Consider the following 17,448-nt stretch of genomic DNA (forward strand, 5'->3'; position numbering starts at 1 on the left):
AACCAGGTTTTTTTTTTTTTTTTTTTTAACCTCATCTGCTATAATCAGACTGGTGGTCCCAGAAACTAAGGGAGCTGGATTCATGTTGCCTCAGGCAAACAGCCTAATTGGGAGCCTCTGAGTACAAAGTCTCTAAAAGTGACTCAAGGGCTGGGGATGTAGCTCAGTACAGTGCGTGGCTGGCAAGTGTGAAGCCCTACATTCATACATCCAACTGCCTCTTCACTTCCACTGGGATAAATCAGATCCAAAACTCAGCATAGATAAGGCAAGATTTGATTTACAGCTTCTGATTTGTTCTTCCATTGCTTTTCTGAAATCTTAGCTAATGGTATCATTAACCTCGCTCACACCAAAAATTGCATCTTTTTAATTTCTCCTTTCTCTTCTTCACATTGAATTCACCATCAAATCCTATCACCTGTGCCACAAAAAATGTCCCTGAACCTGAGATCCTCCCCATGGCTAACATCCTAGCCCAGGATCCCAGAATCTCTCACCTGAACGACTTCAAGTCTTCCTTATTTTACCTCACTACTGTCTGCCAACTACCAAAGGAATATAAAGCAGACCAAGTCATTCCCTTGCTTAAAATCCTCAAATGGTTTTCCATCACACTAGAAGAAAATCTAAATCCCTCTTGGCTCATAACTTTTACCAATCTCCAGAACCTCACTGCCTACTATTTCCCACTGCACTCATTGGATTCAGTTACTGGCACTTTCTTTCGCCGCCTATAAACTTGTTCCTGCTTTGAGGGTTTTGGGTTATTGTTCTCTTTAGCTAAGAAGCTTCATTCTTTGATCTTGGTGAAACTGACTCATCATTCAAGGTTACTAGTTCCCACTGATGCTGTGAAATTATGCTCCTATTCTACTACCATATTCTGCCTTATTTTATTCAGCTTCTGAGATTTAAGTATTTCCTTGCAGTTATCATCTACTAACACATAACAAGCTCCAGAAGGCTGTAGCTTTGTCTTATACACCACCTTTTACCCTTTAGTGACTGGCACACGAGTCTTCAGTGAACATTTATTGAAGGAATGGGTGAAAAGTCGACTCAGTCAAGATTCCCAGGCATGAAAAGGGTTGCCCCAATGTTGCAATGGCAAACTCTCCACAACCCCACCCCACAACAACCAACTACTGCCCACAAAAGCCTACCTTGAATCTCCTTTGAACAGAGTATTTAAAAAGCCTGTTCTGTATTAGGAGTTGCAAAAATAAGAAACAAAACCCGGAGTTCTTACACATACTCACAAGTTTATGCACAATCACCAAGCAGAACCATCCCCTCTGGAAACTTTTCTCACCTCTACACAGGCCCTTTGTGTACATTTTTACCAAATTCCATCTAAGTGAAACTGCACATGCTGGAGGCAGAGTAAGCAGATGACCTGGTGAGATCTGCCCTTTGCCTACACTCTGAGATGGGTGTGATTCTCCATCTTTCTTAAGATTCTGACTCACTCATGCACTCTTCACTTCTACCAAAAAGCAACTTTTGCTCTTTGCTATAAAAATAAGAGTCAAGGCCAGTCTCCATAAAACTCACCAGATCAGTATTTAGTGCCAGGGAGCAAAGGAAGCTTTGGGATGAAAATGAACAGCAACAAGATTAAAATGTCAAATAAAAAAGTACACAAACTCTGGGTTTTGTCAAAATAAAGCTTGGGATTCAAGCATCAGTTTTTACAGTTCAAGCCATTCTAAATCTTACAAAACCTTCTAAAAGACCAGATGAACAGGTTGGTTTGTGGAGAATGATGATTTGGGCTCAATTTTTTGTCTATGAAATATAAATTTAATTATGAGTCTTAAAATTGTAAAGCAAGTTGTCTCATCTTTAATTTTTCTGATTAGCCAAGAAAGAAAAAAATAAAGCTGCTATGCAAATTCATGTGAAAAAAAATACTGAATTATTTCTATATGGCAACTGTATTACAAATTAGACTATAGTGACAAAGCTAAACTTTAGGAACAGAAAATAAATGGTACCAGAAATATTCCTCAAATAGCTATTCAATGAGTTTGTAAATGATTTTAAATCAGATGGCATACTGTCCAAAATAATGCTAACATCATGTATGAATATGTTTACATGTATATATACATAAATATACAGATACACATGTACACATGTATATGGGGAAGACAGAGGGAAGAAGGAAGGAAAGAGGATGATGGAGGGAGAGAAAAAAGGGAAAAGGATGTGTGGATAGGAAGGGAAAGAATAATGAATGAAAATGGATATGAATGACTACAACCCCTTCCTCGAGGTATTTATGACAACGTGTCCCAACTTCTAAATAATTTCCTGGTTTATAATAAAATGCAAACAGACCATAAAAACAAAATTTAGTTGACAGGCTACAATGGAATTCAGAAAAGACACAGTGAATATAGACTTAGGTGCACTTTCATGCTGGTGATTTTTCTTTTTCAAAATGTAAGCCACTAATACTTTACAAGAAAAAAATTTAAAACAAAAGCTGCATATTAGTATTATACACAAACTGAAACATAAGTGACTTTTAGCACAGTGTATACATGCTTACATAACCTGAAATAGTTATACGTTTAAAACAATTTCCATTCAACATGTGGATGTTCTGAAATACATAAAAGCATTAATACTTTCTATAAAACTACAGTTAGAACACATCAATTTGCTACAAGCATATAAAAACATCAAGTGCTTTCTTGGAGTTTCAAGCTACCTCTTCAAAACACCATCTTGCTTGCATATAGAGTCCTTCTCCAATAATCAGTATGGACTTTTTTCTCTCAAGAGGTTTATTTTCCAGGTACATTGTAAGCTCACGAAGATGAACCCGACAATTATGCAATATAATTATGTCATAACAACTTAATTGCATATAATGCTTTTAAAGTAGGTTTGGATGAAGTTCTCAAACACTTTGGTATATACTCTTTAGGGACTTTTAGAAATAACAGAAATTTTAAGTCCCTTCAATACCCGTTTGCATTAAAATGGACAAGTCTTTGGTAACAAAGTTCTACATTTTGGGCATTTATTATCAATAATATGGTCCCCAAACCAATAAATGGTGCTGATGTACTATTAGTTTACAAGACTTCATTTGACCTGTTTCTAATGCAGTTGGATGCTATATTCATTTACTATATCACTGATAGTTTCAATCTTTCACTTACAATCAGAGAAGTCAATACTTTTTATCATTTCTCTGGGAATTTTGTTTAACCTAAACTGTACAGTAATTTTCAGTAACTATACTGTTCCACAGTATATGTGATTATAAGAAAAGCATTAAAATTAGTTAGCTTACTCTGGTATGTCAATATTAGACTGTAGGTAAATCTGCCTTAACTATAGTAAGTTGTGAGATAATGCTTATTTAAAACCCCAAACCATTCCATGTACAGGAGAAACTGTTGCAAATGTAGAAAACAGCAGATATACAAGGAGAACACCAAACATACTTTATTAGCACAAAAAAAGCAGCCATAACAAGGCACAGCAAGCAGAAACATACATTAGCAGTCAAAGGGTTAGTGCTGCATACAAATATAGCTTTTCTCTGTTGTAGCCTTGGCAATAGCCATAGGGATAGAAAATGACCTTCTGTAGCAAATGGTAAGGAAGCTAAGGACACTCGCCAGCGGCACAGAGCACAGTAACAAAGGACACAAGAATGGATCAGGCTACTGTAGTGCAAATGTCTAGGACAGAACTGAAGATTCAGTTCAATACTACACAAACACGAGAACTTGGTAATACTTCCCAAAGCGCTCACTCAAGTTGTATTACATACTATTCTGAAAAAAAGGTGCTAAGTTATTTACAGTTACAATGGTTGTACAGTACCTTTTAAATCTGCAATTTAGGTTTCAGGTTTTTCCATGAAGAATTAACTGCACTGAAGTTCTATAAATTATAAACAATTCAGCTAAGAGTTTACAACAAAGAGATAAATACTGCCATCCAAATTATTAATTATAGTTTAACAATAATCTCAACACCAGCAACCACTGTAGTTACTACTACTATCTGACTTGTTGGGGCAATTTCTAGTCTCATTTTCTTCATGGTTCATAAACTCGTCTTGGGCACAGGAAACATCCAACTTTAATGAAACAATGTTTAGACTGCACGTTAACTTAAAAAAAATCACACACAGGTCTACAACTGCAGCAGCTATTTCAAATGTTGTAAGTTTTAAGTTAAAACGTTCATTGAAAAAAATTAATACCTAGGACCTCTGAATAAAATTCTACTACTAAACTTGGTTAAGTCTGAAATTTTAAGAATGACTATTTAGAAAACTTGGTTTAATTAACAGTACCTTTCAAAGAAGAGAAAAGAAGACTGACTATAAACTACATCAACACTCAAGTGAACTGCACTATGCCCTTGTGGCCAGAAAGTTGCATTATTTTTTTTCCTCTAAAAGGAAGGCAGTCTTTTATTTTTTTGGACTTCCAAGCTTGATTTATAGTAACTACAAACATCATTCACTTCTGGAAAGTTATAGAAAAATTCTTAGAAAAATTAATTTCAAACATTAGTCACACCGTTGAAATACTCATCCAATACTAGTAATTTGTTCTTTAGTAAGAAATAGAATCCTTCATAGCAAATGCCCCAGAGTTGCCTCACAAAATTATCACAGCCAGCCATTGAAAGCCAAACTGTTAGCTAAACCGGCAAATGTTTTCATAGCTTTACTAAACACCTGTTGTTTCAGTAGGCACCACGTTTGTCTGAGTAAGTAACAGCAGACTGCATCTGACAGAGACTAATAACTAAACTTACAGACTGTGTGAGAAAACCTAGCACTGATACTGTGCTTCTGAGAGGTGTACTGATGCACGTGAAAGCAAGCCTAGTTAATGCCCTTTGGGGACAGAAGAGTTTACTTTGCCTTGACTGGTTCTCGTTCTAACCAGCGAACCCTAACCTTTTGTTTATAATGATACTCCTTTAAAAAATCCTGTAACATTGACGGTAGAGGGAGCCCATCAATTCCATCATACGTAGTGCACCTGCAGATGACTGCACGGCAGATGTACTGCAGGCTAAAAGGAAAGGTCCTATTCAGAGATATAGTAAGCAATGGTTCAAAAAACATGCAAGAACTGGGGTCTTTATAATGTTCTAGAAGTCCTGTTACAGTAGAAGAGTGAAACACACACGGGTCGTGGGCATCAAAACTGAAGTTGTGATTCCACTGTTCAATTCGGGCATGCAGGGATCTGTTGTAGCGGCGGAAGCTCACAGAGAAGAGGTAGTCCTCTTGTGCAGAGTCCCTGAGCAAAAATGTGCCTTCAGGTTTCCCTTCCAGAAGGGCTTCTGCTTCATACCGATCCATCACTCCCCAGTAACAGGGATTCCCTGTAATCTGAAGTAAATCCGGCACAAGGCAGTGTATATAATCAATCTGTGTATGGACTTTCCAAGCTCCCTGTCTGCTAATGTGAGCATGGCTGTCTCCAGACACCTGGCGCTGCTTCTGCCTCCGTGACTGCAAACACAGGGTGGTTGTGTCCTCTTCTGAGTCACAAGTACCCTGTGGAACTGCAGAACTGTCCCCACTCATTTCTGTCATTCCAGGAGCTAACTTTGGTCCCAGTTTATATAAGGGATTAACCTGTGCAGTAGCTTCAAATGTATGTATTTGTGCATTGGGAGGGGGATCCACCCCTTCTTCAATACTAAGCCGTCTTCTCTCTCTAAGTCTGTCTTCTTCATCTTCTGTAGAAACCAAGGACGGATCAAATGTATCAAAAAAGGTTGAATGTGGGCTCACAGGAGCTGTATGCTGTTTAATCAAATGCCATTTTTGGGCTAAATCTGAGCCAGCAGGAAAAGGGCATTTCTCAAGCATCAATTCAGAAAGATGTATTTTTCTTTTATTGGAAAAGAGGGGCTTTGACTGCTTGGTGTAAGTTCTCATGGGAAAACACAAGCCCACGGTGTCCTGTAGCCTCTGTCTCAGAGAGCGGCTCCCAATGGTTCTGCTGGAAACACTGTCCATGTCGTGCACTGAGCTCACTCCATAGCGCCTCTCTCGCCTTTGCAGTCCACTTCGAGCTCTACCAAACTTTTTATCAGTGTCCAAAGAACTCTGGGTCTTTGTGGAACAGGAATGCTTTTTCTTCCCACCCCATGGGGCATGTCGAGAGTAGGAATCTCTTCGTGTGAGTCTTGTTCCTGGGGTGACACATGAATCATTATCTTTCTCGATGCTTATTTCAACAATTTGAGGGATTTCAGTAGCACAGTTTTGGTTTCTCCTTGAAGAATTCTTTGAAGGACTTAATCCCAGCTGTAAGGCAACATTTTCTCTTAAGGGACTGCTTTGCTGCTGAGGAGCAGAGTCTACCAGACTGATCTTTTTCTCTTTGATAGGCAAACACCTGTTGGAGTTCATGTCCACATTTTCACTATGGCTTCCTCCCTCATGACCGAAAAGATTCTGACATTTGTATTTGAAGGTATTCCACATTTTCCCCACTTTATCCATTGATTATTAGATCTAAAATAGAAAAAGGAGAAAAATTAATCAAAATGGCACTTGAAGATAAAAGGCAGTGCTTTCTCTCTCCCCTTCTCACTAGGAATTTCAGTGATGGGGGCAAGAGCATGCCTGTTCAAATGGTGCTGCAAGCATTGTTTGGTAGTAATAAAGCCACCAGGCCCTGTTAGTGGCACTGACCATCACTCAAACCAGTCCTCACTTCCCACTTTCTTTCAGAATGAATACTCAAAACTCAGGTGAAAGGAAAGAAGCCCTTAATTCAACTCTGGTTTCTTTTTTCCAGGCATCAAGTTAATTTCATTATCACACTGATTTTTGTTTCCTCACTTTGAGAAAATGAAATATTGTCTCAAGTTATTTCAAAGGAAAAATATGTATTGCTGAAACAACTGTATTCAACTTCTCAGAAGTTATGATTAGGACATTTGTGTTACACATTAAAATTAGTTCAAAACCCAGAGAGCAATTTTCCCAATTTCACTTATCAGCTTCTTCCCCAGCATTCTAAAGTTAACAGGTTAAAACCCTATACCTTCCCTCCCCCTACTATATAATGTATCAAATTTTATCTCTGATTTTGAAGAAGTGCTCTGAATGGAAAGGAAACTAGGAGGAAAGAAAGAGGGTCACATTTCGGTTTAAATGGAAAGGTGCCTTTAAATTTTCCAGTTGTTAATTCTGGAAGATTGAACATAGAGTAATAGGGAAAAAAAGCTATGTTACTATAATAATTAGCAAAACAAAAGCAAAAAGCAATGCAACTTGACAGCTTTATTCTTGTTGTTTAAAACAAAAAAAACCAAAAGCATTTTATAGTACTTTACAAAAAAATTCTCTAAGACTACAAGATTACATCCATAGGCATACTATCTCATTTAAAGTAGAAGTGGAGTGCCAGGGATTTAGCTCAGGGGTGCTGCTGCCTGTCTCGAAAGCGCAAGGTCCTGAGTTCTATCCCTGGTACCAAAACAAACAAACAAACAAAAAACAAAGTAGCAGTGGAAAGCCTAAACTTAAAATTCAACTGGTTTTGTGACATCATGATAGTGGAGAACCTTTAAAGGCTTACCCCCCGCCCCCCCCCACAGTGTAGTCCAGGCTGCTCTTGAATGATGATCCTCTTGCCTTTAACGTGTTGAATAGTGGGATTACAGGCATGCACAATCACTCCTGGCAGAGCAGCTTTTTAAAAAAGTGTCTTTCTACTTTGTCATTTAATGCATATGGCACTTTTGTATTTTTCAGAATTTCTTGTTTCCATTCTCCACAGTTTGGGATCTGTATTGGAAAATGACTGTTTTCTTTTTTTTTGTTGTTAAATTCTTTTATCAGTACATTGTAGGTATACAACACAATTACATTTCTCACTGGGAATTGTACCTTTACATAAGGCATCTTGGTTCTCATTTTTTCCCCATTCCTAGCCCTCCCTTCATCCCCTCCACCATTCCCTATTTTCAAAGACTTTATTTCCATTTTTTCCATTTCTCATCATTTTTCCTTTCCCTTCTTTCCTTTCCCCTGCCCCTCCCACTACCCCTACCCCTTTGGACCTTTTCTTCCTATTTTGCATTATCGATTATTCATTCTAATCATTGGTACATTTTAGATATACAATATAATGACATTCATCACTGGAAATTTGCACCTTTACATAGTCTCTCTTGGTTCTTATTTTTCACCCTTGCCCAGCCCTCCCCCCTTCAACCCCTCCACTCCTCCCTATTTACAAAGATTTCGTTCCTATTTTTCCATTTTCTCATATTAATCCCATTCCCTTCTATCCTTTCCCCTAGCCCTCCCACTTCCTTCCCCTTTGCCCCTTTTCTTCCTATTTCACATTACCTATTATACATTTTAGTCCTTATTTACACTTGTAGTTTCTCACATCAGAGAAACTATTCGGTATTTATACATGTGTGTCCTATTTATTTCACTTAAGAGTATTCCCTCAATGTGCATCCACTTAGCTATAAATGTCTCTAATTTCTCATTTTTTATGGCTGAGTAGTACTTCATTTTATAAAAAAACCACATTTTCTTGATCCAGTCTCCAGTTGATGGGCATTTGGGCTGCTTCCAAGTTTTAGCTATCACAAACTGTGCTGCTAGGAACATGGGTGCACATATATCACTGTGGTATGATTCTTTTAATTCTTTGGGGAAGATCCCCAGCAGTGGAATAGCGGGGTCAAATGGGACTTCCAGTCCTAGTTCCTTGAGGTATCTCCATACTGATTTCCACAGTGGTTGCACCAGTCTACACTCCCACCAGCGGTGGAGCAGGGTTTCTCTTTCCCCACAGCCCTGCCAGCATTTGTTATTGGTTGATTTCATGATAGCAGCCATTCTTTCTGGGGTGAGGTGGAATCTCAGCGTTGTTTTCATTTGCATCTCTCGAACTACCAGTGATGTTGAACATCTTTTCATGTATTTATTTGCTATTTCTACTTCTTTGAGAAATGTCTGTTCATTTCAGATGCCCAGGAAAATGACTGTTTTCTTACAGCGGTAAGTCTTCAGAGCTGATGTTTCCATAATTTTGATTAATTCTCTTTGTTACAAATACACTCTCAAGACACTGATGAGAGAATACAGAATAATCTTCCCTTAAAATGAATTATATGGGGTATGACTGAAAAACCAAGTGAATGTTAAAATTTAAAAATATTTATTACAGTAAAAACACATTGCATTAATCCCCCTCAAAATGCTCCCTCTCCCTTGAACACACTTATCCCATCATTTTTGCCACTTTCTGAAGCAGTTCTGGAAGTCTTCATTGTGAGTGTCTTTAACTGTGTTGTCATGGCTGCCTTGGTGCCTTAAACTGACTGAAAATATTTACCTGAATATTTTGACTTTGACTTTGGGGAAGAGCCAGAGTGTCCCGTGCCAGATCCACTGAGTAAGCTGGATGAGGACACATCATAATGTTTTTACAAGCCTGCCAATCCAAAAGATGGCAACTGGCAGCAGCATTTCATTGATATATATATATATATATTTTTTTTAATTTTTTTAAATCACACTTTGTAAAGACATGAAAGAGGACTTCCAGAACTACTTCAGAAAGTGGCATGAATGAAGGGCTAAGTGTGTTTGAAGCAAGGGGGAGTATTTTGAAGGGGATTAATGGCAATATGTTTTATACTGTAATACATTTTTAAAAATTTAAACAATCACTATATTTTGATCATCCCTTGTATGTCTTCTCATCAGTTTCTCAGAGAAAGGGCTCCTGGATTAACAGCATTCTTCAATTAACGACAATACCAACATAAAGAATTTATATCTATGACACCATGGAAGGTACTTTTAGATGATTTATTCTTTATTAAAAGCATAGTGTTGGACGCATGGGAAGTTTGTGTGGAAGTCTGTATATGTTTTAATAAAAATGTATTAGATGGAACTATTAAATTTCATTAAACTCTTAGAACATTTGTCTCCTCCCCCTTGCAAAAATCTTTTGTAAGCTTTGAAGCTTACATCTGAACTTCAAATATCTTATTATCATTTATTCTTGATAAATTAAGTTTTGAGTTCCTTGCTTACAATCCTGTTATGTATAGCCTAATTCAAACTATATTTTTGGTGACTCCATTATCTTTGTACATATACAGCACTCTTCTAATATCCTAGCCCCTTTCTATCCTAATTTCTTTAAAATTTTTATTTTTACCCGATCCATACATAGTTTCAAGGTCAAATACTACTACAGGGCTTCTAACAAAAAACAGAACCTCCCACCATACACATTTAACCCTTGATTTCTATTCTCCAGTATTCAAGAAAATTAAATTGTTTTACCTATTTCTGCTAGTAATTTTCTTATTTTTTCTAGATAACATATTCATTGTCTTTTTTTTTTTTTTGGTTTAAGACATGACTGACTTCAAAATATGGAAGCAGTTAAAATACATATTTTGGTTAAATTAACATTTATGGTTATCATTATGTGCATGTGAAATTGTATGAAGTTAAGCCACTTTTCTTTCTTATACAGGCATTTGTTCTTCCTAGAATTACTGCCTCTTTTTTGTTTGCTTGGTGTTCTGTCTACTGCATTCTTCCTCAATTCTTTTACAGAATTTTAAAACAATTTTCACTAAGGTCAAACACTGCCTACACAGTCTTGTCCTATGACTTTCCTTTCCCACTATTCTAGCAACTCTTTTATAATAAAAATGTTCTATTTCATGCTCATGTTTTTTATTCTTTCAGAATAGAATACTACGTTAGAAATATCCTCCAGATTTCGTGGCCATCATCACACTACTTTCTAGCTTCTAGTGTAGCTGTCTGTTGAAAGGTCTCATACTACATCAATTTCTAGTCTTCTACATATGATGTTTTCATTTTCTGGAAAACTGTAGCTGCTTTTCCTCTTCCTTAGTGTGGGCCTTTTTCATTCACTGTGCTAAGTGACCCTTGCATGTCCTCCCCATTGCCCTCTTCCTTCCCTTTTTCAGTAATTTTCCTGACACACTTTTGATTGCTGTTTTGATTATCTTCTATTTATTTTCCATTTTGCATTTCTCTTCTTTGCGACTTTCTGGCAGATTTCTTTAGCTTCAATTTCCAACACTTTTATTGCTGTTATGATTTTTCCTATCACAATTTTAATTTCCAGAACTGTTTTCCTGTTCTCTGAAAGTACTTTTTAAATTCTCATTTCTTGGATATCTTATTTCTCTGAGGACACAAACTTTTAAAATGTTTTCATTCCCTTTGCAAAAAAAACCTCCTTAAATATTTGTTTCTTCTTAGCACCTTTTTTTCTCCTTGAATCCACACGTGTCTGATTTCCTGGATGCCCATCAGCACTCCAATGCTGATGAGAAGCTCTGTCTGCATAGGTGGAGCTTGTCTACTGGTGGACAAGGCAATGAAGCAATGCCTTTACTACAAGGCAATGGAACGATGAGTTAAGTTTTTGTATTAGGGGATCCCCCAAAGTCAACTTGTCCTGCGGCTGATAAATTATCCCCGAGAGAAAAGGTCTGATCTCCTGTCTAAGTAATATACACCTGGCTGCCATGCTGTGAGAACAGAGGAAAAGGAATGATGAGGTTTTATCTTTGATACCCAGACTTTTACTTTGTGTTTTTCAAAATGTATCCTTGTTTTCAAAGGACATCTCAACTTCAGCTATGACTCAGTCTCTCTGATTAAATTTCTTGAAGTTCTAAATCTCTAGTTTTATCCAAAGTATATAGGAACAATGGTCTTCTGGCTGCTCAGGGGAAAGAAGGTCAAGACATGTGGGAGCTTGATACACAGATTTTCACCTATTCCTGCCCTTATCTTCTGTGGAACTGCCACCAGTTCATGGGCCATGCTTGGAGTAGCTCTGGTCCAGTGGGGTACTGTCCACTCTATGTGGCTACTGATTCTAAAACTGTGGCATGTGCCATACACTGAAATAGTAATAGCTTGAATAGCCTATAATATGTAAGGCAATAAACTATATATACCATTCTAGACATTAGATGAACCATGCTCACAATATCTAAAAGTTTTTCTTCTATTTATAGATTTTGTGGCTCTCTGAAGATATTTTTTCTGACAAATAAATTATACCTCAAGAGTGACTGTCCAGCTTAGAAAGTAACCAAACCTAGAAGCATTCATAAACTATAAGAACAAGCAGAACACACAGAAGACATCTGTATTCACCAGGACACCAAGGGCAGTTCGTAACACTGAACCCTTCGTTCAGTTTCACAGATACGCCATGAAATTGAGTTCTCTATTCCTAATGTGGAGAACGTTATCAGATTACATAGTGATAAAATAATTTAAAGGAAGGCTACTACGCTTCACATTCCTTGGGGAAACAAAATGGACTTTTCTTGACATACGAATACTATGTGGGCAGCTAAAGACTGACATGGATTCATAGAATAAGTCACTTAAGAACCAAGAAGACGTTTCAACTTTCTCAGTATTTACAATGCCAGATTTGAGGTCCTTTTGTTGTTAAAATTTTTAGAAATGTATTTGAGGACAGAGCTGAAATCCTTTGAGATCTAAATTACAACTCTATTACTTTATATAATAAAGTACACAGTGCTAAAAAAGTTAAATTTCAACTGTATTCATTCTATAATGGAGAGTTCATTACCCATACAATCTTTTCTGCCCCCTCCCCTGCCCTTACCAGGGATTGAACCCAGGGCCTTCACATTAAGCTATATCCCCAACCCTTTTTATCTGTTTTTATTTTGGGAAAGGGTCTCACTAAATTGCTCAGGCTGGGCTTGAAACTGCAATCTTCCTGCCTCAGCCTCTGGAAGTGCCACCACCCGGCTAATCTTTTGCATTTCTATAAATGCTTAGCTGTCCTTAAAACTAATCAATTTTCTAAAATGTTATTCCTTCTCTAAAGAAATCATAATTTGAAAATAGGTTTATAATGCTCTTGTAAGTTAGATGGCTTTTGTTGAAAGTTTGTATTTGTCAGGATAAGCTATAAAACAGAATTAAGGAAAATTAGAGGTTAAATTTCATTACAACAATTTACATACACCAAAAAAAAAAAAAGAAAGAAAGAAAGAAAAAGAAAAAGTACCGTCAGTAGCCTTCAGTGGCCAAGTAGTATCTATCACAAAATTTCCACAAAAAAAGTAGGTGAAATAGTTTCTGGGAGTTCATTTCAATGGGATTTAATCAAGCTTTATGAGAAATAAATCCACCAAGTTTTAAGATAACACTGTATGGCACAGTAGATAAAATGGAAGACTATGACTCAATTTTAATGCCTCCGCTACTAGTCTACTCATACTACCAAACCATGATAATATCTTTCCAATGTAAAATCTTTCAGTGTCAAACTCAGGTACAAGAGGCAGCTTAGGAGACTGACACAGTAACAGATTTTGGTGGCATTTCAATGTTTTGAAACACAATATTAGTAATATTTAGACTAACCCAAAATTCAAGGAATGCACAGCTGTCATACCTATACCCTTTTCAAAGAATCTGAGAATGATCTTTAAAAAATATTAATTTCAATTTTTTATATACTGTATTGTGATATTGTCTGTTTATCCAATTGGATGGGTATTTGTCCTTAATACTGCTACTTAATAGGTTGAACCATATAAAACAGAACTATATAAAGTGCCATTTGGTGGGTAAAAATGGTCATATAATTCAACCTCAAAATTATACTAATACAATGTACATAATATATTAATACAAGATAGGCTGTGTACTTGTGCCCTCAAAAAAATGTGGAGCCCACCGATCTAATATCCCAGATACTTCTGCTCTCATTGGCTCAGTTATATTTTCATTAAGTTCCAAACCTGTTCATGCCACTTATAATTATTTGATTTAATCAAATGTTAATTAACATGAGATAAAGGAGGCTTGGGAATTTGACTAAGTTGAATGATTTTGAAATATTCAATGAAAATAGTTGAAAGAAATGAAAAAATATGGCAAAGATCTATAAGGATTCAAAATTCAGAATGCATTAGAACATTTTAAATTCTTTTTTTTTTTTAGTACTGGAGATCGAACTTGGGACCTTGAGCTTGCAAGGCAGGAGGCGCACTACTGAGTTAAATCCCTGGCCCTTTAAATTCTTGTTCTACTTAAAAAACCCTAACTGGAATCTTAGTGATACATTATGGGTATAGTTTCTGCAGTACAGATAGTCTGGATCTGCATGTAGTAGAATTCTTCATGAAGGAAAAGCCTTGGCTTATTATCCAAAGGACTGACAACATACAGTTATGTATCCCTTTTTATGGTTTCTTGCTTTATTAGACTTCATAGACAACTGGTCCAAGCTGTATCAGATACAGATGAAGACTGTTGTATCCTCAACAATCAGAACAGAATACATCCATTATTAATAAATTTATCCTTTAACCAAGCAAATGCACATATAGTTAAAGACATATTACAGGGATGTATGCATGTTTATGGATGTATAATCTGATAATATTCTCCATGCTATGTTTATAGCAGCACAATTCATAATAGCAAAATCTTGGAAGCACCCTATATGTCCATCAACAGATGAATGGATAAAGAAAACGATGTATTTATACATAGGAGTACTACTCTGCCTTAAAGAAAATCTTGAGTCATTTGTAGGAAAATGGATATACCCTGAGACCATAATGTTAAGTGTGATAAATTAGACAAGCTTAAATATTGTATGGTTTCTCTTATATGAGAAATTCAAAGTATAAATAAAGAGCAAAATAAAAGGTAATACGAAGTAGGGAGCTAGATCTTCCTTAAAGGGCAAGGGGATCAACAGATGGAGGGGGAAGGAAAAGGAAATTTAAAAAGGAATTAAATTTCATACAGTGAATATTATCATTATGTATGTCTAAAATGTACCAATAAAATTAATTTTTAAAAAAGGAATTAAGATGTGTTATGCATATGTACCAACGCCACACAAAAACTGTGATTTTATACTCCAAACATGTACCAGAGAGAGAGAGAGAGAGAGAGAGAGATAGAGAGAGAGAGGAGAATATCAAGAGATATGGGGGGAGGGGCCCAAGGATTTAGCTCAGTGGTTCTACCACCTGCCTCGCAAGCACAAGGTCCCGAGTTTGATCCCCAGTACCAAAAAAAAAAAAGAGAGAGATATGGGGGGAGGGAGAAAAGACAAAGGAGATGAAATAAGGAATTAAGATGCATTATACACATGCACCAACTCTGCACAAGGAATGTAAACATGTACTGCAAATATATACTAATAAAATGATCTGGAAAAAATACTACTTTTTAAACTACTTAAAAATATAAAATCCATTCTTAGTTCATGGGCTGTACAAAAACACATGCTGGGCCACAGTTTGCCAACTCTCGACCCAGGTAGAGCATAAAACCCTTGATGTTACATTTACCAAAACTAACATACACTCTATGGAACAGCCTGGGGAACCATCCTCTTAGATGGTCTTAAGTGTGTGAATGAAGATAAAGGTATTTAGATGGTCACCAGAGCATAAAGGGAGAAACTTGAAACTATTCCTTGCAAAAAAGGAAACACACATGATAGAAGAATTAAAACACTATATACATCCAAAACAATCTAACCCTCACTTGAAATCCCATCACCCCAGAGAAAATCACTGATATTTGGTGAATTTCATCTTTTCAGAGTCTCTTTTATGCAAAAAAAGCTGTATATAATCTTCTCCTCTACTTAAAAAAAAAAAAACTCCATGTCTGTGTCTACCAACTTTCTTATTTTTTAGTACAGTGGACTTTTCTTTTTTTTAAAGTTAGTTTTGTCAGAGATGGGATCAGACTACGTAATGTTAGGCTTGTATCTAGATGTCACCCTAAAGCCTGATGCATTCATAGGTGGGGCTTTTCAGAGGTGGCTGGATCATGAGTTTGTAAATATGGATTAAGGGTGTGTGATCACTATAATTAGTCCACTGATTGGTTTAGCATCCTTCCTGGGTGGATAATGGGAAGGCCCACCTTGGGTGTGGGTGGCACCATCCAAAAGACTTGTAGCCTGAATGGAATAAAAGAGAAAAGGAGGCTTACAACTTCAATGCTTTCTGCCTGCCAGGTCATAAGCTGTTTCTCCTCTGTGATGCCCCTCTGCCATTCCACCCTGCTTTGGAGCCAGCTCACTATAGACTAAAGCTTTTATAAATTGTAAGCTAAGGTTTATTTTAGCTTTAATAAACCTTTTCCCCTTTAAATTTGGGTGTTGGGTATTTTGTAACTGAGGAAAATAACTAAGACTGACTAATAAAAGACAAAATTCTAGCAGTTATATTTTTAAAAATGATAAATATGGAAAGGGTGTAGTGGCGCACACTTGTAATCCCAGCACTGGGCAGGCTGAAGCAGGAAGATTGCTGTGAATTCAAGGCTAGCCTGGGCTATACAGTGTGTTCAAGGCTAGCCTAAAGTACACAGTGAGACTCTGTCTCAAAATAGATAAAAGTAAGTAAATAAAATTTAAAAAAAAACCAAAATGACAAATACAAGAGTCTTTGGAGTAAGCTATGAAAGAGACAAATCTCTAGAAAGTTTAATCTTAACAAAAGAGAACAATAATGATGATGGGGATGGCTGTGGTGAGATTTATATTACTAGGAGCTAACTATGTGCCAGGTATGGATATCCACAGTTTACTTCTTCCAACAACCTTATGAGTAATAGTATATATTTTATAGATGTAGAAACTGAGACGCGAACAATTAGTAAGAATCTGGACTTCTATTTCTTCCATTACTAGTCTATCCAGGTTTTCCGGCTCTTCTTGAATTTTAGAATTGTTATTAGCAACTTTAAATCTAAGTATTATTATTAAATAACTTGTTTAAGACTTCAAAGAATACTCATTTCATACCTTTTCAATTAATAAACATAAAAAAGATATAATTTGTCTCAGATTACATTTCCACCATAATCTCTAATGTTAATAATGACAAAGGTAGCACATGCACACTCTAAAGAAAACTGTCCATTTTAATTATAACACAAAAATATTCTGACGACTCCAAAGTAAAAGGCATATACTACCCAGAAAGGTTTTGGTATGGTAACTATGACTAGGTTTTACTGCTTTTCTAGAATACCAGTTTTAACCACTCACCTAATTTCAAAGATGAGTTTAAGGAGTTCTTATTTTTCTCTCTGTACATTAAGGAAAATGCAGTATAATGGTCTATTTACCAAAAAAAAAAAAAAAAAAAAAAAAAGAAGCAAAAAGAAAGAGCTTCAGTGGTACATAAACTCCATAATAATGTCCCCCAAAAGACAATGTAAGGGCTATTTTTCTAATAGAAAATAAGTACTTAATTTTGCATTTTCACAAGTTTTTGGTCACACAATTCTAACTTTCAGTACTGGGTTATGGGCACTAGAGGCCAGGCTCAAATTCTATTCTTAGGTCCTAATGCCATGGAAGGACA

The 17,448-nt window shown here is 36.5% G+C and overlaps 1 protein-coding gene across 4 annotated transcripts in view; it reads right to left on the reverse strand.

Annotated features, from left to right (window-relative positions):
- Nucleotides 1-1,020: 1,020 nt before the first annotated feature.
- The window catches only part of Socs5 (suppressor of cytokine signaling 5), a 67,844-nt gene continuing 51,416 nt past the window's right edge, over nt 1,021-17,448 (reverse strand). For all 4 annotated transcript variants that reach the window (XM_021253820.2, XM_004839399.3, XM_004839400.4 and 1 more), the window contains one exon: nt 1,021-6,523. In XM_021253820.2, the coding sequence (XP_021109479.1) occupies nt 4,901-6,511 (1,611 nt within the window). In that variant the 5' untranslated portion in view covers nt 6,512-6,523 and the 3' untranslated portion in view covers nt 1,021-4,900. The remainder of the gene's footprint in view (nt 6,524-17,448) is intronic.

Source organism: Heterocephalus glaber, unplaced genomic scaffold, assembly GCF_053883595.1.
Source record: "Heterocephalus glaber isolate CG9 unplaced genomic scaffold, H.glaber_assembly_v1.0 deba00001457, whole genome shotgun sequence".
Taxonomy (NCBI): Eukaryota; Metazoa; Chordata; class Mammalia; order Rodentia; family Bathyergidae; genus Heterocephalus; species Heterocephalus glaber.